Source organism: Rhamphochromis sp. 'chilingali', assembly GCF_963969265.1.
Source record: "Rhamphochromis sp. 'chilingali' genome assembly, chromosome: 17".
NCBI classification, from domain to species: domain Eukaryota; kingdom Metazoa; phylum Chordata; class Actinopteri; order Cichliformes; family Cichlidae; genus Rhamphochromis; species Rhamphochromis sp. 'chilingali'.
The window spans coordinates 30,851,184-30,877,648 of record NC_137944.1 but is presented as its reverse complement, the minus strand read 5'-3'; the positions used below and the strand labels follow the sequence as shown (position 1 = coordinate 30,877,648).

The 26,465-nt window shown below is 40.4% G+C and overlaps 2 protein-coding genes across 3 annotated transcripts; one reads left to right on the top strand and one right to left on the bottom strand.

Annotated features, from left to right (window-relative positions):
• Positions 1 to 201: 201 nt before the first annotated feature.
• daxx (death-domain associated protein) lies at positions 202 to 14,980 on the top strand. The gene is made up of 11 exons (XM_080862440.1): positions 202 to 520; positions 1,930 to 2,188; positions 3,322 to 3,771; positions 4,111 to 4,242; positions 4,381 to 4,497; positions 5,946 to 6,177; positions 6,389 to 6,558; positions 9,493 to 9,634; positions 10,184 to 10,718; positions 11,600 to 11,726; positions 12,718 to 14,980. The coding sequence occupies exons 2-11, from the start codon at positions 1,946 to 1,948 to the stop codon at positions 12,775 to 12,777; spliced, it is 2,208 nt and encodes a 735-aa protein (XP_080718566.1). The 5' UTR covers positions 202 to 520; positions 1,930 to 1,945; the 3' UTR covers positions 12,778 to 14,980.
• Positions 14,981 to 15,107: 127 nt separating this feature from the next.
• On the bottom strand, positions 15,108 to 22,811 carry LOC308384102 (uncharacterized protein). Of its 2 annotated transcripts, XM_080862442.1 has the most exons (4): positions 22,432 to 22,811; positions 19,565 to 20,854; positions 17,526 to 17,600; positions 15,108 to 17,199 (listed from the first exon to the last, which is right to left on the bottom strand). In XM_080862442.1, the coding sequence occupies exons 3-4, from the start codon at positions 17,548 to 17,550 to the stop codon at positions 16,208 to 16,210; spliced, it is 1,017 nt and encodes a 338-aa protein (XP_080718568.1). In that variant the 5' UTR covers positions 17,551 to 17,600; positions 19,565 to 20,854; positions 22,432 to 22,811; the 3' UTR covers positions 15,108 to 16,207. The 2 variants fall into 2 exon arrangements, with proteins under 2 accessions (XP_080718568.1, XP_080718567.1); XM_080862441.1 differs by lacking the exon at positions 17,526 to 17,600.
• Positions 22,812 to 26,465: the final 3,654 nt, after the last annotated feature.

The window sequence follows — 26,465 nt, the reverse complement described above, 5'->3', positions numbered from 1 at the left end:
AATCTGATAAAAGTTCAAAATATGAAAGTACTAAATGTAAAACAATTAAAGAAGCTTTATAAAGTCAATTAAGTACATTCAAAGAAATAATAATAATAGTAATAAAAACTGACATCAACGGTACACGTCAGCAGCTGTCCAATGGGAAATGGCATTACTCATCGTCACGAATCTGTCGTCCAATCAGAGGCGTTGATGTTGAGCGGAGTTTAGCGGGTACATTTTCGATCTCGATTCGATAGCACAGCTAAGTGAAGGGGCATTGTTTTGATGAAGAAGATCCAGTCTGATAAAAACGAACGAGATTAGAGGTTATCTCGGGTTTGTTTACCCGGTTCACGAGGCGATGAGAGCGTAACTCGACTTTTTTTCTGGCAGGTTATTTTTTTACTTAGAAAAGTCCGAATGCTAACTAGCCTCCAGAGCTAACGTCAGCTAAGTAACTGGAGTGTTGTGATGTCCTGCGGCGGTGCAACGTTTTCTTGTTTCGTTGTCAACTCCAGCGGCTCGTAAAGAACAGGTCGGTGTGTATCCTACTGTCGCATTATTACGGTGTGCGTGGGCGTGCTTTATTTAACCTTTTGTCTTAAGTTTTCCACCTGTAATGTGCTGTCTGTGTCATCGTGATTAGTTTCACTTTCATGTGTTTGGAAACTGCTATCCCCTGTTTGTTTTCCTATTTTCCGAGTAAACACAGCGGAACGATAACACTGATCAGCCGGCTTCTGTAGCCCTAAATGAAGCATCAAATTCACAAACTGTCGATGCTTCTGTGTTAATGCTGTAATATGGACGCAGGAGCCTGCCTTCCAGTTATTGAAGTTTAACTGATGATAGAAAATGGTGGCATGCAAATCACAGGTTCACACATCCTCAGGTGAATTGTCTAGGCAACGGGACATTGTTGAAAGCAGTCAACTGACATGACTTTGGAGACTTCTAAGACTTCTGAGGGCCACAGAATGTATTTTAGCAGTTATTCCAGAAATCCATTACCCAGCTTGGGAATTTGAGTGATCATGCCCCTGTTTTAGGAAGCTATTTGCTCAGATTAAACTGTTTTTTTTAATCCAGAGGTGCTTCATCTATTATCAGGTAACTATGCTGATCCACAGTAGGTTGTGTTGTGTTAAAGAAGAGTAGCATACATGTATAAAGCCATTACCTACTGACCAATCAAACCGACCATCATTCTGATGCCCTGGTGAGCATCAGTAAAAAATATGGATTTTTATACTCACCTTTATTCCTGCTTTTTCCCTTTTCACTGCAAGCAATGTTTAAATTATTTCATTCCTTTATATGTGGGTGCAGCTGAAACTGTCTCACACACATCTGCACACTATAGTGTTTATTTTACAAACTAAAAAATTGTAATTCTACTTCAGATCCTCCTGTGTCTTTATGGTGGAGCTGTGAAAGTGACAGCTTTGTTAATGCGCACAAATGCATGTGTTCAGCTTTCATTCCTGACTTTAAATTGACTTTTTTGACATTGGAGGACTTTTCCACACATTAATGTAGCACTTTTGAAACATTTCCTCGTACAGACACACAGTAATTTCATCTGGCAGCTGTGGTGCTTTCAGCCTTACTGTGTGTTACTCTTCATTTTGTGTTCTGACATCATAGTTTGTAAAGGTAGCCACTCTGCAGTCATTAGACTTGTCTATGTTTCAGATCTTTCATGTGAATATGACCTGAAACTGGTTCTCTTTGAAACCAGATAAAAATATCCTGGGTTTGTTGAACTCTGTTCACAGAGCAGGTCCCTGCTTTGGTATTTAAATAATCAGAAGTGCCCACATGGCCAGAATTTGTCACCTTTTTTTGTGCCAATGTAAATATTGTACAGATCATGAAAACACTGAAGTTCTGATGCTTGTGTGTCATCCTGTTCTGGTCTCATTCTGCCTGTTTGTATTTTAGAAAGCCGGCGTTTTGAATGGCGGTGGCTCCTGCCTCGATGGCAGATAAAATCATTGTGCTTGATGAGGAAGGCGAAGAAGAAGAGAGTCCTCAGCCCTCCTCCTCTGCCTCCAAATCAAGCCCTGACCTTCAAGCCAAAAATGTCTCGCCGCTCAAAGCTCAGCTGCCAGTGCCCACACACATTACCCAGTCACCCTTCGCTACAGCGAAGAAGACCACGCAGTGTCTGCAGGCAGAGAATCAGAAGTTGTTCACTGAGGTGAGTTTATATGATGTTCCAAAGTTCATGACCAGAACTTAAAATAATGACATTTATGCAGAAGTATTTCATGTGTATCAGACTTCAGATTGCTCTAAGTGCTCAGTTTTTCTGTCTGGGTGACATTGACTTAAAATCTTATCTGTGTGTTTTTAGGCTAATTGTTGAAACATGATATATTTAAATGTTTACTTTTAAATCAAATTAACAAGTGAGATGATCCATGTTTTCCAAATAATACTGTGGGAAACTCAGTGGTGTCATCAGTTAGTTCCTCATTGAACAGATCAACTCCACTCTTCTAGACTGCAGCTGGTGGTCTTTACCACACTGGGGGCCTGACCAGCCTGCAGGGGAAACACAGGAAGGTCCACAGTTCGCTGGTCAGCAGTGACTCAGCTTTCAGAATAAGAGAGGATTGTATGGTGGTTAACCTGTTATATGTTGTCTCATAGTGATTCAGTAAATGCAAATTCCTGAGTACAGTCTAGTTTTGCAGAACATTGTTCCATGGAGTTTATCCCAGCATGAGGCGAATTACTTCCTACAGCTCTCCTCCACTGGGTGCAAAACAATTTTATTAAAACAGTCATTAAAAAAAAACACGTTTAGTATTTGAAAGTTGGTAAGACCATTTTTGTATATTTCATTTTGATATATAAAAAACAACAACTATAATAAAATAACAATAAAATAATGTAGAAGAAAAAACTATAATAAAAATAACATTCAATTATTATTATTATTTTTAATTTGGCTTGTATGACAGTCTCATTAATAGTGACGGTTTTTTGTGTTTGTTTAAGAAATGAACTGATGGGTGGGTGAGGTTGATTTAGTTGGAGTGTGTACTGTGAGAGGATATAAACACTGGCATTAAATATGTATGTAATATTAAACTTTAGATCTAAACTTCCTCATTTAAATTACCTACTTATTTGAAAATATACAGATACACCCTATAAAGTCAATCCTGGGCCACTTTATACTGCAGATGTGTGTTTGTGTTAAAAAAGCACTGAAACCAGTCTTGCAACATCTGTCTTTTTCACTCCCTTGTTTTTCTCTTTGGTTCCTTATCCGTCATACTTTCTACTTTATCTCATCCTTTTTTTCTGTTTTCTTCCCTCCAGTTTGTGGAGCACTGCAGGCCCCTCACAGAGGACTGCCCGGAGGTCTTGACCTTCCTCCAGACAAAGCACTCCAAGGCCTGCCCGGACTTCCTGTCATCAGTGGAGTTGAGGAACACTTTGGGACGATGTTTGACTCGCGCTCAGGCCAACCGCTCTAAAACATTTGTCTACATCAGTGAACTGTGTACTGTGCTCAAGCAGCATGCCATCAAGAAGAGGCAAACCCTCTTCAAGGTTGACCATGGGCCTTCTACCTCAACGTCGAGTGATCTTCAGTCTACCTCCGTCACGCTCAAAAGTACAAGCAAGAGTAAAGGTAACCTGGACGAGGAGGAAGAAGGTGTGCAGCCGGCAGCAGATGAAGAGCAGCCTTCCACCTCAGGACAGCAAGAGAACAGAGAGGCAGACCGAGAAGAGGAGAGAAAAGCTAAAAGAGCCTCCAGGAAGCAGGTTAGTGTGGATTAGGTGCTGCTGTTGAATGAATCTTGGGATTATAATCAAAGTTTTATTTGACTTTTGACTACGACTTTTATTTGTATACTGTATATTATATATACAGTTTTATTTGCACAGCACAATTTGTCTCAGTGTTTTTAAAATGACTTCAATACAGTCATTTTAAAAGGGGAAAAGAGTAAAGCAGATCAAAGCACACTGGTTAAGGCAGCCATTAAATATAAACTATTAAAAAAATGAAATATCCCTCCTTTTTTATTTTTCAGCAACAGTAAGGGTTTGACACTTTTGTAGGAAATTATCATTCATGTCTGTCCTGTGTGTTCCTCTCAGATAGCGTACCTGGAGAACCTGCTGAAGGTGTACAACGAGGAGATCTGCCGCCTGCAGCAGGCTGAGCTGAGTCTCACTGACATGGAAGCGGAGGACTCGTTATACATCCAGGAGCACAAACTCAAACGCAAGGTCAGCCTCCAGTGTGGTGCAGCTCGGTGGCTTCCACTCTCTAATACAGACATTAAAGCTGTAAAATGTAAATGTTTACGACAGCCTGAGTGGCAGCTGCTCACACCTCCCTCACGTGTCCTCCTCCTTTTTTTCCAGATGATGAAGATTTATGAAAAACTGTGTGAACTAAAGGGCTGCAGCACACTAACAGGCCGAGCCATTGAACAGAGAATCAGCTACAAAAGCACTCGTTACCCTGAGATCAACAGGAGGGTGAGCTGCACGTTGTTGGGGCTACTTTCTAACCCGAGGGGTGGATTAAGACGCATCTGCAACAGAGCCAGGCTTTTTTTGCATTAACTGCCTCATTGAAACCAAATACAGTTATGATGACTGTGGTTCTAAACTTTGCCTGTTAACTCTGGTTTTACACTTCAGTCTCTGCGCATGCTCACGTTTATGTGCTGCTTTACTCGTAGAAAATTCCAGGCAGACATTATCAGCAGAAGATTAAAGGGCTGTAAAGAAATGTTAAAATCAAACAAAAAACATTAAACAGCAAAGGCAATGCCGTGTTTATACACTGTTGAAAAAACATGACAGTAAAAAAGCAAGGGGATGTCCAATAGTCCCGGTATAACACAAAGTCACTAAGGCCTCCTCATGTAACAGCTCGTCTCCCATGATCTCCTCCATACTTGAAACTATGCTGGGAGATGAAGCAAACCTCCTTATGACTGCATGTGTGGATGTGACATCATGGAGAAGCTGGACTGCCTGTGCAGCCTGAAGGTGCTGCTTCAAGCTGCCACCAGTGACAAAAAGCAAAACTAGAGAAAAGTCATTAGGGATGAGGAGACGGTCTGTGGCACCACGTCCTAAACCCTCACATCTCAGTCAGCATGTTCAGCAGATTTATTTATACAGCGCCAAATCACAAAGACAACAGACAACCCTAACAATCATGTGACCCACTGAGCAAGTGCTTTGGAGACAGTGGGATGAATGCTATAACTTAAGAATGCAGTGACGTAGGATTTTAACATTTTTATAATAGGTGAAGTTAATAGGAGGCTGAGTGGGAGCTCTGATGGCCGTTAGTATTTTTCCGATTGCCTGAAAAGATGCCTCTCCAGTCCTCCGGTTGACACTTTCATTTGAAATAAAGCAGTTGAAATGGATTCACATCTGGACTGATTGATATTCCTTAATTTAAATGACTTGATCTTACATTGCAGTGATTCAGTGTTCCCTTCATTCTTTGAACATTTGTTGTTCTGCTCTGTGTGCTCTCAGGACTGCTGTTTATTTTGAGCTCTTCTGAACTCTGTAGCATTTAAACTTGATTCTAATTCAGGTCTGATGCTGTCGTATAATCTAATGAAACATTTGGGTTACATTTTAGTTCGTGACTAATTCAGATTTACTGCTAAAATATTCTTGGTTAAACTGATAAGGTTTCTAATTTAACATTAACTGTGAGCATCAGTGTAAAAGATATTAGGCCACAGATCAGGACCAAGCATAAAAACATTATTGGTTTCTTGCTGCTATTAATGGTTTCTGTCTGAGGTTTCTGAACTATTTGAAGTTCTTTATAAAACACAAACTGGCAGAAACACACAGCGATCACACAGAAGAGATTTGTATCTGTGGTTATTTAATTTCATGGAGCTATATTTTCATTCGAGTTTTGTCCTCTGTGTTCCTCCCTTTGTCAGATCGAGCGTTTCATCAACAGTCCCGAGGTACGACAAAACCCTCCTGATTACCAGGACATCCTCCAGCAGGTGTTGCATGCCAACGATCGCCACAACCTCTGCTTGACCAGGAAGCATATAAACCAGATCGCCCAGGAGGCGTTCAGAGAGACCGGGAGCCGCATACAGGACCGCCGTCACCTGGACCTCGTCTACAACTTTGGCTCTAGCCTCACCGACACCTATAAGCCTGGTAAGATAATAAAGAGAAATGCTGCTGCTCGTGCGGGGCTTCACTGTCTGACTGCACACTGAAGTGTTTCTACTCACAAATCTGATCGTCGATTTGAATTAAAATATGAATATTTGTTCATTAATTTACTTTAACGTTTGCTCCACACTTTCATTTCCTCACTGCTGACATTTTTGCTCTCATCCTCTTGTCTCTCCGCCTCCCTCTTTAGCCACAGACCCGGCTCTGAAGGACCCATCACTACTGAAGAAACTGCGGTCGAACCGAGAAGTTGCTCTAACTAGCCTGGAGGAGGTCATCAAGAAGTACGCTGTGAAACAGGACGACACGGAGGAGAAGGAGAGGAGCAAACGACTGCAAAAAGACAGGAAGGACAAAGAGGTAACAGAGGAACATCATCACAGTGATAGGTTTGTAGCTTAAACCTATTCGCTGGAACGTTGAAGACAATTTAATTACACAGCAAAGTAAGACACGAGTAGGCAAAGTTCTTTATGTTCCTCGTGCACGGGAGAGAACTGGACAAACGCCGTTCCTTCGCTTGACCCCAGTTGCTCTCGTCCGCTCCCCCGTAACACTGCTCTTTTATTGAGGTTACATGAATATACATAGGTTCATTAACATATGACGTCTACCTACACACAAAGAGTACCTTGCCTGTGCGTTGTGTAAGTGTGTGTGTGTGTGTGTGTGTGGGGTCAGAGTGTGACCCGATAAGCGACTTCCCTAAACCTGCTGGTCTGGAAGTCCAGCAGTTCATCTAAACAAAAGGCACTTAGACTAAAACAGACATAGCTACGTTTATCCTACCACAAAACAATAAAAGAAGGTACAACCTCCCCCATGCTCCCAGGATGTGGGTGTGAATGCCAGAGCACTCTGGAATGCACACAAGTCTTTGCAGACTATTAGCTATTAACACTATTAACTATGACATTGATTATAAAACTCTAAGCATATATGAGTAGATATTTCTAAGCATAAATGACAATCAACAATATAAACCTGACACACAGCTGTTTGGTTTTATTTTTATGTGTGAAAACATTAGATTTTATGTCTTTCTGTTTTTCTGAGAGGTCGTTCTCCGTCACGATGGGAAAATATTCCTCTTCTTCTGCCCGTCTCCGCTGTGGTGTGCCCCAGGGCTCGGTACTGGGTCCTGTGTTGTTTTCTCTGTATATGTTGCCCTTGAGCTCCATTTTTGAAAAACACAATGTCTCTTTTCACTGTTACGCTGATGATATTCAAATCTACCTTCACCTGACTGGGGATGCTTTATCCTCACCACATCCTCTGTTTGACTGTCTGAGTGATGTCAAGGACTGGTTATCACGTAACTTTCTTACTTTAAATGGAAAGAAGACAGAAATTATTGTTTTTGACCGAAATATGCCTCTGGGACAATTGACTGGCACATTGGGGCCTGTTGCTAACTACCTTACTGATACTGCCAGGAATCTTGGAGTTTTCATGGATAGTTCCTTCAAACTTGACAAACAGGTCTCTACTGTGGTAAAAACTAGCTTTCATCAACTACGCCTAATCTCTAAGGCTAAACCCTACATACCACACAAAGATATGGAGAAACTCATTCATGCTTTCATTACGTCAAGACTGGACTATTGTAACTCACTCTACTTGGGTCTACAATCTTCTCTTCTGCAGCGTCTGCAGCTGGTCCAGAATGCCGCAGCACGTCTCTTGACCGGCACTAGAAAGTTTGACTCTATCACCCCTGTTCTGAAAAATTTACACTGGCTTCCTATCAAATATCGAATTGATTTTAAAATTCTATTGTTTACTTATAAAATTTTAAACAATATGGCACCTGACTACTTAGCTGATCTCCTCTGTCTGTACAGCCCTCAGAGAGCACTAAGATCATCGGGCCAACTGCTCTTGGTGCAACCTAGGTCTCGGCTGAAGACCAGAGGAGACCGTGCCTTTGCCGTTGCTGCACCCAGGCTATGGAATACTCTCCCTCTTCATATTCGCGCGTCAGATTCCATTCAGTCTTTTAAATCACGTTTAAAAACGTATTTGTTTGATCTGGCATTTAAGGCGAATTAGGGTAATTTACATCTGGCTCTGTATTTAGATTATGTAATTATCTTATATTTTATATATTTGTAATTTATATTTTATTGTGATTTTATTTGTACTGCGATTTTACCGGAAAGCACTTTGGTGTACTTTGGTCTTAAAAATGTGCTATATAAATAAATTTTGATTGATTGATTGAACATCAGTCTGCTTTATTTCTTAAAAAGAATTAAGGTCAAAATTTGTGGTACATCTTGTGTATTGAATAGCAATATATTTTACAGTTTAATCTTATAAAGCAGAGGAAGAAAGTATTTTAATCACACAGGACTGTAAAAGTACCAAAGTAAAGAAGTAAAAATTTAACTCAGGTTTTACCTTTTCTATTTATTTATGTTCTGATGAGGTATGTTGGAGTTAATAAATAAAAAAATTGTCAATGTCAGTAAAATTTGCTGGCTCAGAAATATAAAATACATAGTGGGGAGGAAAAATTGTAATGTGACAAAGAAAAACATTTATAAACCTGTGAGTCGTGTTTGGGGGAAAACAAAGAAACTGGAGTGTTTATTTGTTTCACTTAATCCCAAAAGTTTTGTCTCATATTAATCTGAAATTATGAGAATATAAAAGATTTTAGTTTTGTGCTTGTTTGTGCGATCGTGCCTCAAGAGTTGGCAGTTTGTCTTGTAATCGGAAGGTTGCCGGTTCGAGCCCCGACTCTGTCGTTGTGTCCTTGGGCAAGACACTTCACCCATTGCCTACTGGTGGTGGTCAGAGGGCCCGGTGGCGCCAGTGTCCGGCAGCCTCGCCTCTGTCAGTGCGCCCCAGGGTGGCTGTGGCTACAATGTAGCTGCCATCAGGGCAGGGATAGCTCAGTAGGTAAAGTGGTCGCCCCATGATCGGAAGGTCAGCGGTTCGAATCCACTTAACGGCTACCCTGAGGTACCCCTGAGCAAGGTACCGTCCCTACACACTGCTCCCCGGGCGCCTGCTTAGTGGGCTGCCCACTGCTTCACTGAGTGAATGGGTCAAATGCAGAGAAAAACAAGTAATTTCCCCATGGGGATCAATAAAGTATCTATTATTATTATTATTATTATTATTATTATCACCAGTGTGTGAATGTGTGTGTGAATGGGTGGATGACTGGATGTAGTGTAAAGTGATTTGGGGTCCTTAGGGACTAGTAAAGCTCTATACAAGTTCAGGCCTTTTACCATGTGTTTGTGTTCTGAATCTTGTTTAATTTCCTTTGCTGCGTTTCAGGGCCACACGTCAGGAAAAAAAGTGGAAACTGAAGAGATGAATGGCGTGTCTGAGGAGGAGGAGGAAGAGGATGAAGATGATGAATCCTCAGATCCAGACATAGAGGAAGAGATCCAGGCCAGCACTCAGCAGGATGGACCAGGTTAGACCAAATAAATGTGGTTATATTGAAGCAACATATTGGCTGACAAGCATCAAATTAGATATAAATCTAATTTCATTGTTCACCACAAAAGCTGCATGTATAGAACACAGGAGTTTGCATCTAGGTAACTGCCCTCTGCGGTCTGTACCAGGATCTAAATATTCTTATTTTATGAAAACATAACTGAGTTTCTGAGATTTTAAGTCACCGCTAGGACTGCTGCTAAGGTTAGCCACACTGTGCTGATAATGTGTAACGTATGATTTAATCATTGAACAGAATGATTAACAATTTAATGTGACTCATAAACACACAGAGAATTCATACAGACAATGTTTAAACTCATCCGTCAGATTGGGCTCAATTAAAGACTGTTTTTCTTCCCTTTAGGCTGTTATTTAGTCTGTTTTTTTTCCTCCCTTTTAAACAACGAATACATTCATACAGTCAAATAAGTGTTATCAGATTTCAAAAACTGTGACCAGATGAAGGGGGCAGAGATAAGAGAAGAAAATATTTATGTGCCTTTTTTGCTTCTTTCTTTAGATGAAGAAGACAACGAGGAAGACGACATTAACGAGGTGGAACAAGCGAGCGAAGGCACCAACAAGGAGGATCAGAACGATGATCAGATTGCACACGTTTCTGCAGGCGAAGAAGGAAGCTTGAAAGATGAGGACGAGCAGGTTACGAGTCCTGCTTCTGATGAGACAAAGTCCCAGATCTCGCCGCTGTCTGATATCCCCTCCCCCGCAGAAAGCCCCAGCCAATCAGAGCCCATGCAGACTGATGACCAGAGGCCGTTATCGAATGGTGACCACAAGAGCTTACAGGAACCTGCAGATTCTTCCAGTCATGAGTCAGTCGTCCTGTCAAACTACAACCAAGGCAAAACGGGCCTCACAGCAGCAGCCAATGGGAAAGCATCTCCGTCATCACCAGAAGACGGCGTGGAAAGGTGCGGCACGCAGACAAGCAATGGCACGTCTCCACCGCCCAGCCCCAGAACCACGAGGAGCCAGAAGAGGAAGTGGGAGGAAAGGAACTCGCAGAGTAGAAAGAACCTAATCATCCACGACAGGTGAGGCTGTCGCTGAGAGGTCAGGAGTCCACGATGAAAATGTGTTTGTGAGATAATTAATAATACAAACAAACAAATAATGACTTATTTCTCAAAGTCAATGTGAATGTATTTGATGCTCTTTAGCTTTGTAACTTTTATAACTGTTCAGAAGGCAGAAGCAGGTGTTATAATGTGTTTATAGTAATATTTAAAACTGTAGGAGAGCAGCATGGAGGCCTGCTGCTCTCAGGAGGAACAGTTTTACGCCTCCACCGTGAAAAGCTGATGAGGCTTTGTTTCCACTCTGCCGGGCGGCGTGAACACGATAGTTCAAGATCGACGCAACGGAGCATTTTCAATTTGAAACCATCAGTGCGTCTACTGGGACGCTGAGGCCTTTCACCTTTTGAATACAATGAACTTAAATAGTTTTAATAAACAGAATGTGAAAGGTTTGACTAGTTTTTAATTAAATAACCAAATTTGTGTCAGGATGAGAAATTCAGGCTTAATTAAACTTCTTGGTGGTGATTTGACCTCAGAATAAGTGTGGCAGTGTGAAAACACTCATGTTTAATTACCAGTGAGGTAACAGTTGAACTGGAAATTAATAATGGTATCCTAAGACGAGCTCTAAAATCATTTCTCTTGCTTGTATCAAGAGTTACCATCATTTCTGTTGTGTTCATCACTTCATAATCTGAGACTCTCACTGACTGTGTCTAATAGACGAGGCTGCATTGAAATGTGTGACTTCTTTGAAAATGTCCAGTTATCGAAAATCCTGCTCTCATTTAAATTGTAGTTTCAGCTCTTTGAACTTGAGTTCATGGTTTTATTTCTCTGGGTTCATTTATTCTCTGTATGTTTGTTGATCTTGGCTCTTTCATTCTCCTCAGTGATGCGGACATCCCTCTGGATATGGGCGTTGTGACCTGCAACTCTCCAGAGACCACTCGAGCAAACACGCCAACGCAGGAAGTGGTCAGCAGCTCGCAGTCGACACCGCCACCGAAGAAAAACAAGGTGGGGCAAATAGAGTCATACCAGAGGAGCTGAGTTTCAGGATAGAAACGATGCAGTGAGGACGACACTTTGAATAAAACACCTCACGTGTCTGAATTTACAGTTATTTTGTCATTTTGACAAACTGTATCAACACAATGGACCTAAAATAACACACAAAAATAAAACCTCAAAGTGGTGAAAAGTGAAATAGGTTTTGCAAAATATATTTAAATGTTTAACAAATCATTTTTATAGCTTGAAGTCTAAATATACATACATGTAAAAAAAAAAAAATTTCTTTTACAAATTTTGTAAACAGGTTTATCCAACTACTTACATTCAGAAGTGTGTATCTGTTCACACAAATTATTTGTGCCACTCTGAAAACTAGTTCCTGTTGCCCACAAGACAGAGGGGCACATCACAGGCCTGACAACAGGATGTGTATCACTCCTCCTGTTGTCCACCTGGAGACGGTGTTTACATTGAAGGCTGCCTTTGGTGTTTTTTTTGTCCAGCTGTAGCTGCGTCGTTGTTTTGACAGACACACAGAAAAAACCCCACTTCACTCCAAACGAGCTTAATGCCACAAATCTCAAAAATTGCTGTTCTCGCAGCCATTTTCTCAAAACTTTCGTCTGTTACTAAGCAACCAAATGGTGTGTTGCCATATAATTTTGTTATAGGCTGACAAGGTGAATTTTTCCATGAATAGTAAAGGGCGTTGAAAAGCATGGCGTGAATTATCATAACTCTGGTGTTATTTGGCCTCTCAACACTAAAAACTGGAACGTAGTTGAAGTCTTCACTTTTAACACAAGTTAACAACTGAGGCTCAGCGAGGGTGCGTCTTGTTGCCACGTCACCTTAAATTGGTCATGTGATGTGGGCACACCGGTACGTCTGTCAACAGCATCAACATGTTTTTAAAGATGTTTTTATTCTGCTGATACTCCGAGTGTTTCTCCAGAAGAGTAAATACTTTATGCTGCTGTCTGTGTGATTGCAGGTCAACGTGGCGACACAGTGTGACCCAGATGAGATCATCGTCCTGTCAGACTCAGATTAACCTTTAACCTCAGAACTCTGACTAGAGTCATTTACAGCAGAGGAAGTCTGAGGTTTGAAGCAAATAAAAGCCAACACAACTGTTTTTGTAAAGAACTGGAATGAAATGTTTGTGATTCAATGTGTATAAACGCCAGCTGAGGCAGCAGGTTCTGGGATGCCCCTGCTGTGCACTACAGAATAAAGTTTTCATTTGATCCGAGCAGGGAAACTCGAGCTGACGCTGACCTCGGCTGCTTCTTGCACTTTGGGTACAGAAACTAACCGCCACTCATTGTGTCGCTAAAAATAGTGAAATACATTCTGTTTTTTTACTGCTCTGAAGCTGAAAATACTTCACTGGGATTCTTTTTACTCGACCTGAACGCTGATTTGTGGTTGGTGTGTTTTTAGGTAACGATCAGTGCCTGATTAAAATTGAACTGAGCAGTCAGACGTGAGGCCCAGATGTTGAATTTCACTGGACATGGCTGCTCTGGCAAACTTCCAGTTTGTTTACATTTTTATATTTCAAATCTGTTTTCTTGACAGAGCAGGCAGTGAGGTGATGTTCTCTATTAAAGTCCTTCTATTGATGTTGTTTTATTTGCTGCTATTTATGATCTGAGCGAGCTGTGCCGTGGTTTCAGTTGCAGCAACGACAACAGGAAAACATTTACACTGCTTAGATGTTTCCTCTCACAATTTCGATTCAAAATGAATTCGGTTAAAAGGTTTAAAATAAAGTAATTTACCTACTGAGGCAGGTGCTGGTGAGGCTGCAGGAACAGCTACAGGAACGGAAACGCTGAAAGTTCTCTTAGCAAACCCCACAAAAAAACAATCCCCCACCCCCCCAAAAAACTGCAACAAAGTCTTCCTGCTTAAACATGTTGTTGTGCTGCATCACTCACAGGAGACAAAAGCATTAATCTGAACTAACCAAATCACTTTTGAGTCATTTGTGGGACTTTTGTTGATTTAAAAACTAAAACACACCAGTGAGCCACAATTTTCAACCTTTTGAGGATTTTAAAATAATGCTACACTCACAGAATGTATTAATCCTCGTCTGAAAAGTAGTTCTAAACAAATCCGCTCCTCCTTTTGGAGTAGCGTATGCTGAAAACTACATGCCCAGCTGTTTTAAGAAATAACTGCATATTTATGAGCCTCATTTCCAGCCGTCTCTAATCATAACCAGCAGTAAAGCGCAGGAAGTTATGACGCGTACCGCTTGTCGAGGGGTCTGTTGACACTGAAATATAAATAACAGCAGTCTTATCTTTAAAGTGGTCAAATTTCATCCCAAGACAGACGAACTCTACCTCTGCCCACAAGTGTGCGTAAAAGATGGATGTAGTCGACATCATCCATTTGTTCCTTAAGTCCTGATATGTCAAGCTGAATGTTTTGGCGAGGTCAGGCTGAACCCCCTTTAGGTAGTGACCTGTCAATCATGAAGTAGGCCTGTTTTTCACCGGGTGCATTTGTTTGTCCTCGTTTTTCTAACGAGGATCATAATTTACTAAATAAACGTCAAATTCAAGAAAACCCAAAAGCAGCGACTGAGGCCATAAACCGTAAAGTCTTAACAGCTCATAGGTCGATGCAGATTTCTATAGACTGACATCTTTGCAAGTAATCGCTCCCTACTGGCCGTTAGAAAGATTACATGGTGCTTCCACGCTGGCTTTACTGTTATTATACAGTAATAACAGTCTGAGCGCCTCTGCGGGATAACCACGTTCTTTCTGCCTGCTGCCAAAGCTCAACTCAGCCAAAACTAAACATGAACACAAAGATCACTGCAGGTCTGGTGACTCTGCGTTTGGGTCCCTTTAGAGATCCTGAACACCTTTAATTATAAATACATTCTGTACTTTATTCAAGGTTTGTTTTGTGTTTTTGTTCTCGTGTCGGTGCACTGGGCATTGAGAAAAACTTTTGTTTTTTTGTTTGCTTTATGCAGGCTTGGAGTTCAATTGTTTTTTTTTTTGTTTGTTTTTTTTTCTTTTTTTGTAGTAGCAGATCGCCTCACAGGTGAAACGATGATATTTTGGGGTAAAAGCTCTTTTCAGAGTTAATAAAATGCCTGGAATGTTACCTTTGCTGCGATCTATTAGACCTCATTTATGCAGAGGAATGTTTCGTCATTCACTATGAATTTGTTCTTTTTTTTTTTTCATTTTTGATATTAAAATAAATACTTTTGTCATAAAAGACTCTGCTTCTGATTTTTACTTGTAGAATTAAAATATTTTAATGTCAGTTTTTCAAAAGCTGCAGATTGGTTTTTATGTCTTTCTTTCAGGTACTTTATCAGCTGGTTTATGTCATGGCGTTAGCTCAAACCCACAGATGTTGCTTCATGTTGTTTGCCCCTTGAATAATTTACAAAAATCAGAATGTTCCATTTAGTCTTTAACAGCTTCACTTAATTATGAAAGCAGTGCAAATAATTGTTCTGTATAATGTTTCAGAGGAGTGGTGTAATATTCAATGTAAGAAACAAATTATTAAATTATTATTAAATTATTAACGTAAAGCAGCAGAAAAAACATGAAAAGAAAGATCGAGAGACAAACGTCTTCTCCTGGACAGGTGAGCTGCTTCCTTTTCCCATGATGCCTATTGTTACACCCTACTTAAAAGCAAGGTTGTATCTGGGGTGGGGTGTGACACAAAGTGAAAAGAAAACTATTAACTGCCACAAAGTTAACGTGGCAGTTAAAACTATTTCACAACCAAACGACCCAATGAGGCCCAAAATCCACTGTGGTTCACAATTATCTCTGTAAAGGCACACCTTTTTTGCCCGAACCACTGTAGCCCACATCCCAGAGAAAAGCAAAGGAAAAGGGGGCGTGGCATTTTGAGGCGGCAGTCTTGATGCAGTGCTGACGAGCTGCACCGCATCTCAGCTGCAGCTTGTGAGGCAGACCTGGAACACAGGAGGAGGAGAAAGAGCTCTCTCACACGGGGAGACCCCCGGTCAGCGACCAAAACACCTATCAACAAACTTATCTTTGCTGTATGTGGCTAATAGCTTAGCATTCTGCTAACTATGATCACTAGAGTCTCGAGCTTCACTTGTACAGAGACGCCAATAATAAAGTTTTTCCTCAGCTGGTTTCTCACCATGTGGGGAAAATCGATTTAAAACATGAACATGCTGGTGGTGCGCAGAGAACTTCTGTTTCAGATGGAGTTTTGTCCTCACCATCACTGTGAGGAAAAATTATATCTCAGGATGTGAAAAAATAACACAATTTAGTTTCATCTTTAGGAGAAAAGTGAGGGAGCCGGACCCTAGATAAAGTGTCTCAGGTACATGGATGCAACGAGTCAGTCATACGAGGTAGTGGTGTAGCTGGTGGACGGTTTTGTGTCTATGTTAAAATGAGACCAAACCTACACCCCGTTTAGCTCCTGGTTGATTCGGAGCTTCATCAGTCTGCGGAGCAGCTGATGTTCTTTCCTGTGATAAATGACTTTCTCACGTGAGTCGTCATGTGCTTTTTCACATGTGTGACATTATAAAATCTTTCCCCACACAGCGAGGAGCTGAAGGCTTTCTCTTCAGCGTGACTCTTCAGATGCTGTTTGAGACTCCGGCTGTGAGTAAATCTTCTCCCACACTTGGAGCAGCTAAAAGCTTTTTCTCCCGTGTGGATGAACATGTGAGAATTGAGGTCGGCGTTGCGGCCGAATGCTTTGCTGCACCTGGAGCAGCTGTAGGGTTTTTCTCCCGTGTGGATGCACAGGTGTTGTTTCAGATTCCCGCTGTGTGTGAACGTTTTACTGCAGAACTTGCAGCTGAATGGTTTCTCCCCCGTGTGAGTCCTCCGGTGGTTTATTAGCGTTGTCTTGTCTTTAAAGCTTCGTCCACACTCAGAGCAGCTGAACGGTTTCTTTTCCGTGTGAATCCCCATGTGTCTCTGCAGGTTTCCACTGTCCACAAATCTTTTTCCACACTGAGAGCAGCTGACAGGTTTCTCTCCTGTGTGGGTTCTCAGGTGTCTGCTCAGATTTCTGCTGTGACCAAATTTTCTCCCACAGACAGAGCAGCTGAATGGTTTCTCATCAGCATCACCTGATGCCCGAGGCGCTGCAGGTTCACGGCTCTGCTCACACTCATCAGAATCACTGACGTCTGTGTCTGAAGAGCCTGAAGTTTTCCCGTCAGGCTGTAGATCTGGATCAGGCTCTGGTCCTCCCACAGAGTCACTGACCTCCTCAGTCCGTCTGTGATAAAGCTGTAAGGATTCAGGTTTCTCTTCACCCTCCTCACTCTTCACAGGGGCAGGGCTGGAAGTGAGCTGGGCGATGACAACCTCCTCCTGTTCGTCTTTAATGTCTGGGTCCTCCCGGTCCACACTGGAGCTCCACTCCTGCTCCTCTTTTTCACCAATGACCACTTTTTGGACACCCAGAGGTAAACCTGAAACACAAACATTAATATTGAGTTCATTTTGTCCTGAAACCAGAAAATTTTCACAAAGTGACAGTTACTTTTTGTGGATAATGAACATATTTTTACATGACCATGACAATTAATATGACTTTTAGGGGTATATATATATAGCTCGTATTTATTCAGGACTTGTTTTCAGTTGATCAGCTTTTCTCCTGTCTCCTCACCTGCTCTGTGCGCTGGTGGGAGGAGCTAAGTGGAGGTGACATACCATCAGAGAGAAGCTAGCGTCATGCTAGTGTTAGCTTATCATCAGCAGCGAATCTGTTTCCAGCAGCAGCAATAAAACTCACCTTCTTTTCTCGGTTCCAGTTCCATCTTTAAATCAATTTCCGGTGGTTCACAGTGTCGGGCCACCTATATGTGTACTTTTAAGGAAAAAACGACACAGTAGGAGTAGGTATTGATTTATAAATACTACTGTGTTTATAAACTAAGCTGTAGTGTTTGCACAAACCAAACACTAAATAAGAACTCATCACTGTGCAATAGACATTTAGCGGAACCTAGCTAGTTCTATCTAACTGTCTGTATGTCTCTAACTTGGCAGCCTGTTCTCTTTGTCTTGATAATACTTTCTTTAACGATTGAAGACATTTTGGGGTCAACGTAAAAGAAAGGCAGATGTGAAATGTAAAATTGAGGTCAGAGGATAAATGTGACAAGGCATAGTTTCTGAGTTATAAGGATTTTTGTCAGTTGTTTGTCAGTCCTTTAAGAGTCTCTAAAAAAGCCGATGTTTCAAGACTTCCCCCGTGTCTTTAGACATGTTTTAGGTTTCATATCTTTCAATATCAAAACCAATCCTACACATTGTGTCTTTTACAACAGGATAGCAGGGTGTTCACCCTGCAGTGTTTAGTCATAAAGTACATTTTTGTTATGTCCTGTCCAGCTTTTGAAGGACATATTTTGCTCATCATTAGGAAAGATTAATTTATATTTTCTGAGCTATTAACTGGAATTACAGGTTCTAGAACAAAGTTGTAGTTTATTTTGTGAATACAGCAAAGCAAAAATGTGCTCAGTGTCACTCTTCAAAACACCAGGAGGAAATATTTAACAAATTAACCAAGTCAAAAAAGCAAGCTCTGTGCAGTTTGGAAAGGCCCAGAGCCAAAACATTTGTCACTAACTGAGAGAATCATCACACAGATGCTACAGGCAGGACCTTTCAAAATAAAGCTCCAAGTGGCAGCACTACCAGGTAATCCAAACTCAAAGAGATTCTAAGAGTCAGAACAGGTTCATTAAACATTGAAAGAGATTAAATAATTTTAATTATTTTCTATTAAATAAAGAATCAAAAAACCTGATAGTCTGTCATCATCAGTCCACCTGACAGGTGTCTGACTGCAGTTCCTGACCCAAGCGCCCATAAATAACAAGTAAGGAGAGAGAATGTGCTGGTTTCTCAGTGACAAACTACATTTTTTCAGTAAAATAAATGAATAAAAGCCTCCACCAGGACCTTTGAGCGTGACAAAATATTTTATGGAAGAAAAGAATCTACACCAGGAGACCCCAGAGGAGCGGACACTGAGGAGTACACGCCCTTCACCTTCAGGGACTAGCTGCTACTGGCAACTGTTGTCCAGATTCAGTGATTCACCTGCTTATTACTAGGGGTGGGTTTTTATAATCAATTTATCAATTAAAATCGATTCTGGCATGGATAACGTGAAATCGATTCATTAAAATCCTGAATCGATTTTTTAATATAAATTTATTTTGCCCGAAATGCCAGAATCTCAGGTGAAACCTCACAAAATTTCAACAACCACCAAACAGCTAAGACAGTAAATGAGAGCAGAAACACGGATTCTGCACAAAGATGTAAACACACAGCGCGGAATCGTGGATCGAATCGATTCGGGACCTTGTGAATCGGAAACGAATCGATTCTAGAAATGAGTGACGATACCCAGCCCTAGTTATTACTCAGTTATTTGATTACAGGTGCTTCATACGGTCTTGTTAATGTTTTATTTGTTTACATGTTTAGATGTGTGTACGAAGCTGTTTGCATGACCTTTGGCCTCTGAGAAAAACATCTTTACAAAAACCGAGTCGCCGTTTGTATTCTTTTTTATTTTTTAATTTAATGCATGTTGATCATTTATTTATTTATTTTTACAAAAAAAAACTCGTCGTATTTAGTCAAGGGTTTGGTTTTTGGCGATCAGCTTTTCTCCTGTCTCCTCACCTGCTCTGCGCGCTGGTGGGAGGAGCTAAGTGGAGGTGACATACCATCAGAGAGGACCTAGCGCGATGCTAGCGTTAGCTTATCAGCATCAGTGACTCCGTTTCCAGTAACGGGGAGTAAACTCACCTTCGTTTCTCGGCTCCAGTTCCGTCTTTAAGTCAACGTCCGGTGGATGACAGTGTCGGTCCAGCTCAGCTCTGTCCACAGAACCGGACTTTGGAGGACTTTCTGGATCCATCTGCTAACCGAGCGCATAATCAAGTCCACTAAAATAAGCGCTGCCACTTCCGGGAAACATTTCAAAATGAAATGATAACAAGCAGACAGATTTACTTCCGATATGCTCCATCAAAATAAATTTTTTTATTTTGGAGTCAATCCCTTAGGTAAATTACTTTTACCTAAATGCAAAAGTCATATTTGCTCCACTCTAGTATCTACAGTCCTGTCCTATTACACTGCAGTGCTCCACTACCTGGTTTAGACACTCAGGTAGGTAAATTAGAGTCCCTAAATGTTCCTCTGACACAATGAGATAGAGAGTCACACATTTCACCACTCTACCACACACAGAAACCATAATTCAAGTGAAAAATAATATGATTTTTGCAAATGTAATGAAACTTTTTTTGCGTTTGTTAGTGTCCAAGAATAATTCAGAGTGAATAATCAGAGATTTCAATCTAATCCACCCATTTTAGGGCGAAGTCTTTAGTTATCAAACATGAGGCAAAGGCTCGGGCGTTAAAGGAATTAAAGAACAAAGCATCTGTGACAAAGCAGATAAGATGAAAACCATCGAAACATTATTTATTAATTAATATTATTTCAGTGTTTTCATCACATAGAGGCAGCTCACCAATTCATTCAGCCCTTAAAGTAGCATTATTCAGTACACATACTAGAAAATCACATTGCTACTACACAGACCTGCACACAATGCAAACTGGTAATAGAGTTGTTTTGAATGGATCGTTAATATAACACCACTTGACAGCCCCACATGCGTGGCACTGTGTAAAAACTGATAAAAGCAGAGCCATTGCGGTAATGACACAATGAGAAAGTAAAAATTATGTGGGATGTTGTGAAATTGTGATGTGCTCATCATTAAGAAAGATTAATTTATATTTGCTGAGCTTTTAACTGGAATTACAGGTTCTGATCAAATCTAGTTAATGTTTACAAAGTGCTACATCAATCAACTATTCTTAAAATATTTAACCCACATAAAGTGAGTTAAAGAAGAAGCAACGATACTCGTGACTGCAGGATTGAGTGGTTTAACACAACAAGATAGAGAAGAGGAAAACTTTCCTGTGCACCAAAACAACACTGATCTCAGTCGATGATGTTCCAGATGTCTGAGGGTAAGGGGAGTGAGACTGCAGCATTACAAAAGCATCCTGTGAAAGTCTAGAACAAAGTTGTAGTTTATTTTGTGAATACAGCAAAGCAAAAACGTGCCCAGTGTCACTCTTCAAAACACCAGGAGGAAATATTTAACAAATTAACCAAGTCAAAAAAAGCAAGCTCTGCAGTTTGGAAAGGCCCAGAGCCAAAACATTTGTCACTAACTGAGAGAATCATCACACAGATGCTACAGGCAGGACCTTTCAAAATAAAGCTCCAAGTGGCAGCACTACCAGGTAATCCAAACTCAAAGAGATTCTAAGAGTCAGAACGGGTTCATTAAACATCGAAAGAGATTAAATAATTTAAATTATTTTCTATTAAATAAAGAATCAAAAAACCTGATAGTCTGTCATCATCAGTCCACCTGACAGGTGTCTGACTGCAGTTCCTGACCCAAGCGCCCATAAATAACAAGTAAGGAGAGAGAATGTGCTGGTTTCTCAGTGAAAAACTACATTTTTTCAGTAAAATAAATGAATAAAAGCCTCCACCAGGACCTTTGAGCGTGACGAAATATTTTATGGAAGAAAAGAATCTACACCAGGAGACCCCAGAGGAGCGGACACTGAGGAGTACACGCCCTTCACCTTCAGCTACAGGGACTAGCTGCTACTGGCAACTGTTGTCCGGATTCAGTGATTCACCTGCTTATTACTAGGGGTGGGTTTTTATAATCAATTTATCAATTAAAATTGATTCTGGCTTGGATAACGTGAAATCGATTCATTAAAATCCTGAATCGATTTTTTAATATAAATTTATTTTGCCCGAAATGCCAGAATCTCAGGTGAAACCTCACAAAATTTCAACAACCACCAAACAGCTAAGACAGTAAATGAGAGCAGAAACACGGATTCTGCACAAAGACGTAAACACACAGCGCGGAATCGTGGATCAGATCGATTCTTTCCACGTAGCACTCTATTCTTATTCTCATGTATATATCTCATGTATATCTCATGCACATATCTTTCTACGTAGCACTTTTAATTCTTATTCCTACTTTTATTTTTTCATGTCTATTTAAGTGCTATTTATGACACTATGTTTGCACTGAAGCACCGCAGCAATTTCCTAATGTTGTAAACCTGCTCAACATTTGGCAATAAACCCCTTTCTGATTCTGATTCTGGACCTTGTGAATCGGAAACGAATCGATTCTAGAAATGAGTGACGATACCCAGCCCTAGTTATTACTCAGTTATTTGATTACAGGTGCTTCATACGGTCTTGTTAATGTTTTATTTGTTTACATGTTTAGATGCTGTTTGCATGACCTTTGGCCTCTGAGAAAAACATCTTTACAAAAACCGAGTCGCCGTTTGTATTCTTTTTTATTTTTTAATTTAATGCATGTTGATCATTTATTTATTTATTTTTACAAAAAAAAACTCGTCGTATTTAGTCAAGGGTTTGGTTTTTGGCGATCAGCTTTTCTCCTGTCTCCTCACCTGCTCTGCGCGCTGGTGGGAGGAGCTAAGTGGAGGTGACATACCATCAGAGAGGACCTAGCGCGATGCTAGCGTTAGCTTATCAGCATCAGTGACTCCGTTTCCAGTAACGGGGAGTAAACTCACCTTCGTTTCTCGGCTCCAGTTCCGTCTTTAAGTCAACGTCCGGTGGATGACAGTGTCGGTCCAGCTCAGCTCTGTCCACAGAACCGGACTTTGGAGGACTTTCTGGATCCATCTGCTAACCGAGCGCATAATCAAGTCCACTAAAATAAGCGCTGCCACTTCCGGGAAACATTTCAAAATGAAATGATAACAAGCAGACAGATTTACTTCCGATATGCTCCATCAAAATAAATTTTTTTATTTTGGAGTCAATCCCTTAGGTAAATTACTTTTACCTAAATGCAAAAGTCATATTTGCTCCACTCTAGTATCTACAGTCCTGTCCTATTACACTGCAGTGCTCCACTACCTGGTTTAGACACTCAGGTAGGTAAATTAGAGTCCCTAAATGTTCATCTGACACAATGAGATAGAGAGTCACACATTTCACCACTCTACCACACACAGAAACCATAATTCAAGTGAAAAATAATATGATTTTTGCAAATGTAATGAAACTTTTTTTGCGTTTGTTAGTGTCCAAGAATAATTCAGAGTGAATAATCAGAGATTTCAATCTAATCCACCCATTTTAGGGCGAAGTCTTTAGTTATCAAACATGAGGCAAAGGCTCGGGCGTTAAAGGAATTAAAGAACAAAGCATCTGTGACAAAGCAGATAAGATGAAAACCATCGAAACATTATTTATTAATTAATATTATTTCAGTGTCTTCATCACATAGAGGCAGCTCACCAATTCATTCAGCCCTTAAAGTAGCATTATTCAGTACATATACTAGAAAATCACATTGCTACTACACAGACCTGCACACAATGCAAACTGGTAATAGAGTTGTTTTGAATGGATCGTTAATATAACACCACTTGACAGCCCCACATGCGTGGCACTGTGTAAAAACTGATAAAAGCAGAGCCATTGTGGTAATGACACAATGAGAAAGTAAAAATTATGTGGGATGTTGTGAAATTGTGATGTGCTCATCATTAAGAAAGATTAATTTATATTTGCTGAGCTTTTAACTGGAATTACAGGTTCTGATCAAATCTAGTTAATGTTTACAAAGTGCTACATCAATCAACTATTCTTAAAATATTTAACCCACATAAAGTGAGTTAAAGAAGAAGCAACGATACTCGTGACTGCAGGATTGAGTGGTTTAACACAACAAGATAGAGAAGAGGAAAACTTTCCTGTGCACCAAAACAACACTGATCTCAGTCGATGATGTTCCAGATGTCTGAGGGTAAGGGGAGTGAGACTGCAGCATTACAAAAGCATCCTGTGAAAGTCTAGAACAAAGTTGTAGTTTATTTTGTGAATACAGCAAAGCAAAAACGTGCCCAGTGTCACTCTTCAAAACACCAGGAGGAAATATTTAACAAATTAACCAAGTCAAAAAAAGCAAGCTCTGCAGTTTGGAAAGGCCCAGAGCCAAAACATTTGTCACTAACTGAGAGAATCATCACACAGATGCTACAGGCAGGACCTTTCAAAATAAAGCTCCAAGTGGCAGCACTACCAGGTAATCCAAACTCAAAGAGATTCTAAGAGTCAGAACGGGTTCATTAAACATCGAAAGAGATTAAATAATTTTAATTATTTTCTATTAAATAAAGAATCAAAAAACCTGATAGTCTGTCATCATCAGTCCACCTGACAGGTGTCTGACTGCAGTTCCTGACCCAAGTGCCCATAAATAACAAGTAAGGAGAGAGAATGTGCTGGTTTCTCAGTGAAAAACTACATTTTTTCAGTAAAATAAATGAATAAAAGCCTCCACCAGGACCTTTGAGCGTGACGAAATATTTTATGGAAGAAAAGAATCTACACCAGGAGACCCCAGAGGAGCGGACACTGAGGAGTACACGCCCTTCACCTTCAGGGACTAGCTGCTACTGGCAACTGTTGTCCGGATTCAGTGATTCACCTGCTTATTACTAGGGGTGGGTTTTTATAATCAATTTATCAATTAAAATTGATTCTGGCTTGGATAACGTGAAATCGATTCATTAAAATCCTGAATCGATTTTTTAATATAAATTTATTTTGCCCGAAATGCCAGAATCTCACGTGAAACCTCACAAAATTTCAACAACCACCAAACAGCTAAGACAGTAAATGAGAGCAGAAACACGGATTCTGCACAAAGATGTAAACACACAGCGTGGAATCGTGTATCGAATCGATTCTTTCCACGTAGCACTCTATTCTTATTCTCATGTATATATCTCATGTATATCTCATGCACATATCTTTCTACGTAGCACTTTTAATTCTTATTCCTACTTTTATTTTTTCATGTCTATTTAAGTGCTATTTATGACACTATGTTTGCACTGAAGCACCGCAGCAATTTCCTAATGTTGTAAACCTGCTCAACATTTGGCAATAAACCCCTTTCTGATTCTGATTCTGATTCGGGACCTTGTGAATCGGAAACGAATCGATTCTAGAAATGAGTGACGATACCCAGCCCTAGTTATTACTCAGTTATTTGATTACAGGTGCTTCATACGGTCTTGTTAATGTTTTATTTGTTTACATGTTTAGATGTGTGTACGAAGCTGTTTGCATGACCTTTGGCCTCTGAGAAAAACATCTTTACAAAAACCGAGTCGCCGTTTGTATTCTTTTTTATTTTTTAATTTAATGCATGTTGATCATTTATTTATTTATTTTTACAAAAAAAAAAAACTCGTATTTAGTCAAGAGTTTTGTTTTTGGCGATCAGCTTTTCTCCTGTCTCCTCACCTGCTCTGCGCGCTGGTGGGAGGAGCTAAGTGGAGGTGACATACCATCAGAGAGGACCTAGCGCGATGCTAGCGTTAGCTTATCAGCATCAGTGAGTCTGTTTCCAGTAGCGGGGAGTAAACTCACCTTCGTTTCTCGGCTCCAGTTCCGTCTTTAAGTCAACGTCCGGTGGATGACAGTGTCGGTCCAGCTCAGCTCTGTCCACAGAACCGGACTTTGGAGGACTTTCTGGATCCATCTGCTAACCGAGCGCATAATCAAGTCCACTAAAATAAGCGCTGCCACTTCCGGGAAACATTTCAAAATGAAATGATAACAAGCAGACAGATTTACTTCCGATATGCTCCATCAAAATAATTTTTTTTATTTTGGAGTCAATCCCTTAGGTAAATTACTTTTACCTAAATGCAAAAGTCATATTTGCTCCACTCTAGTATCTACAGTCCTGTCCTATTACACTGCAGTGCTCCACTACCTGGTTTAGACACTCAGGTAGGTAAATCAGAATCCCTAAATGTTCCTCTGACACAATGAGATAGAGAGTCACACATTTCACCACTCTACCACACACAGAAACCATAATTCAAGTGAAAAATAATATGATTTTTGCAAATGTAATGAAACTTTTTTTGCGTTTGTTAGTGTCCAAGAATAATTCAGAGTGAACAATCAGAGATTTCAATCTAATCCACCCGTTTTAGGGCGAATTCTTTAGTTATCAAACATGAGGCAAAGGCTCGGGCGTTAAAGGAATTAAAGAACAAAGCATCTGTGACAAAGCAGATAAGATGAAAACCATCGAAACATTATTTATTAATTAATATTATTTCAGTGTCTTCATCACATAGAGGCAGCTCACCAATTCATTCAGCCCTTAAAGTAGCATTATTCAGTACACATACTAGAAAATCACATTGCTACTACACAGACCTGCACACAATGCAAACTGGTAATAGAGTTGTTTTGAATGGATCGTTAATATAACACCACTTGACAGCCCCACATGCGTGGCACTGTGTAAAAACTGATAAAAGCAGAGCCATTGCGGTAATGACACAATGAGAAAGTAAAAATTATGTGGGATGTTGTGAAATTGTGATGTGCTCATCATTAAGAAAGATTAATTTATATTTGCTGAGCTTTTAACTGGAATTACAGGTTCTGATAAAATCTAGTTAATGTTTACAAAGTGCTACATCAATCAACTATTCTTAAAATATTTAACCCACATAAAGTGAGTTAAAGAAGAAGCAACATTACTCGTGACTGCAGGATTGAGTGG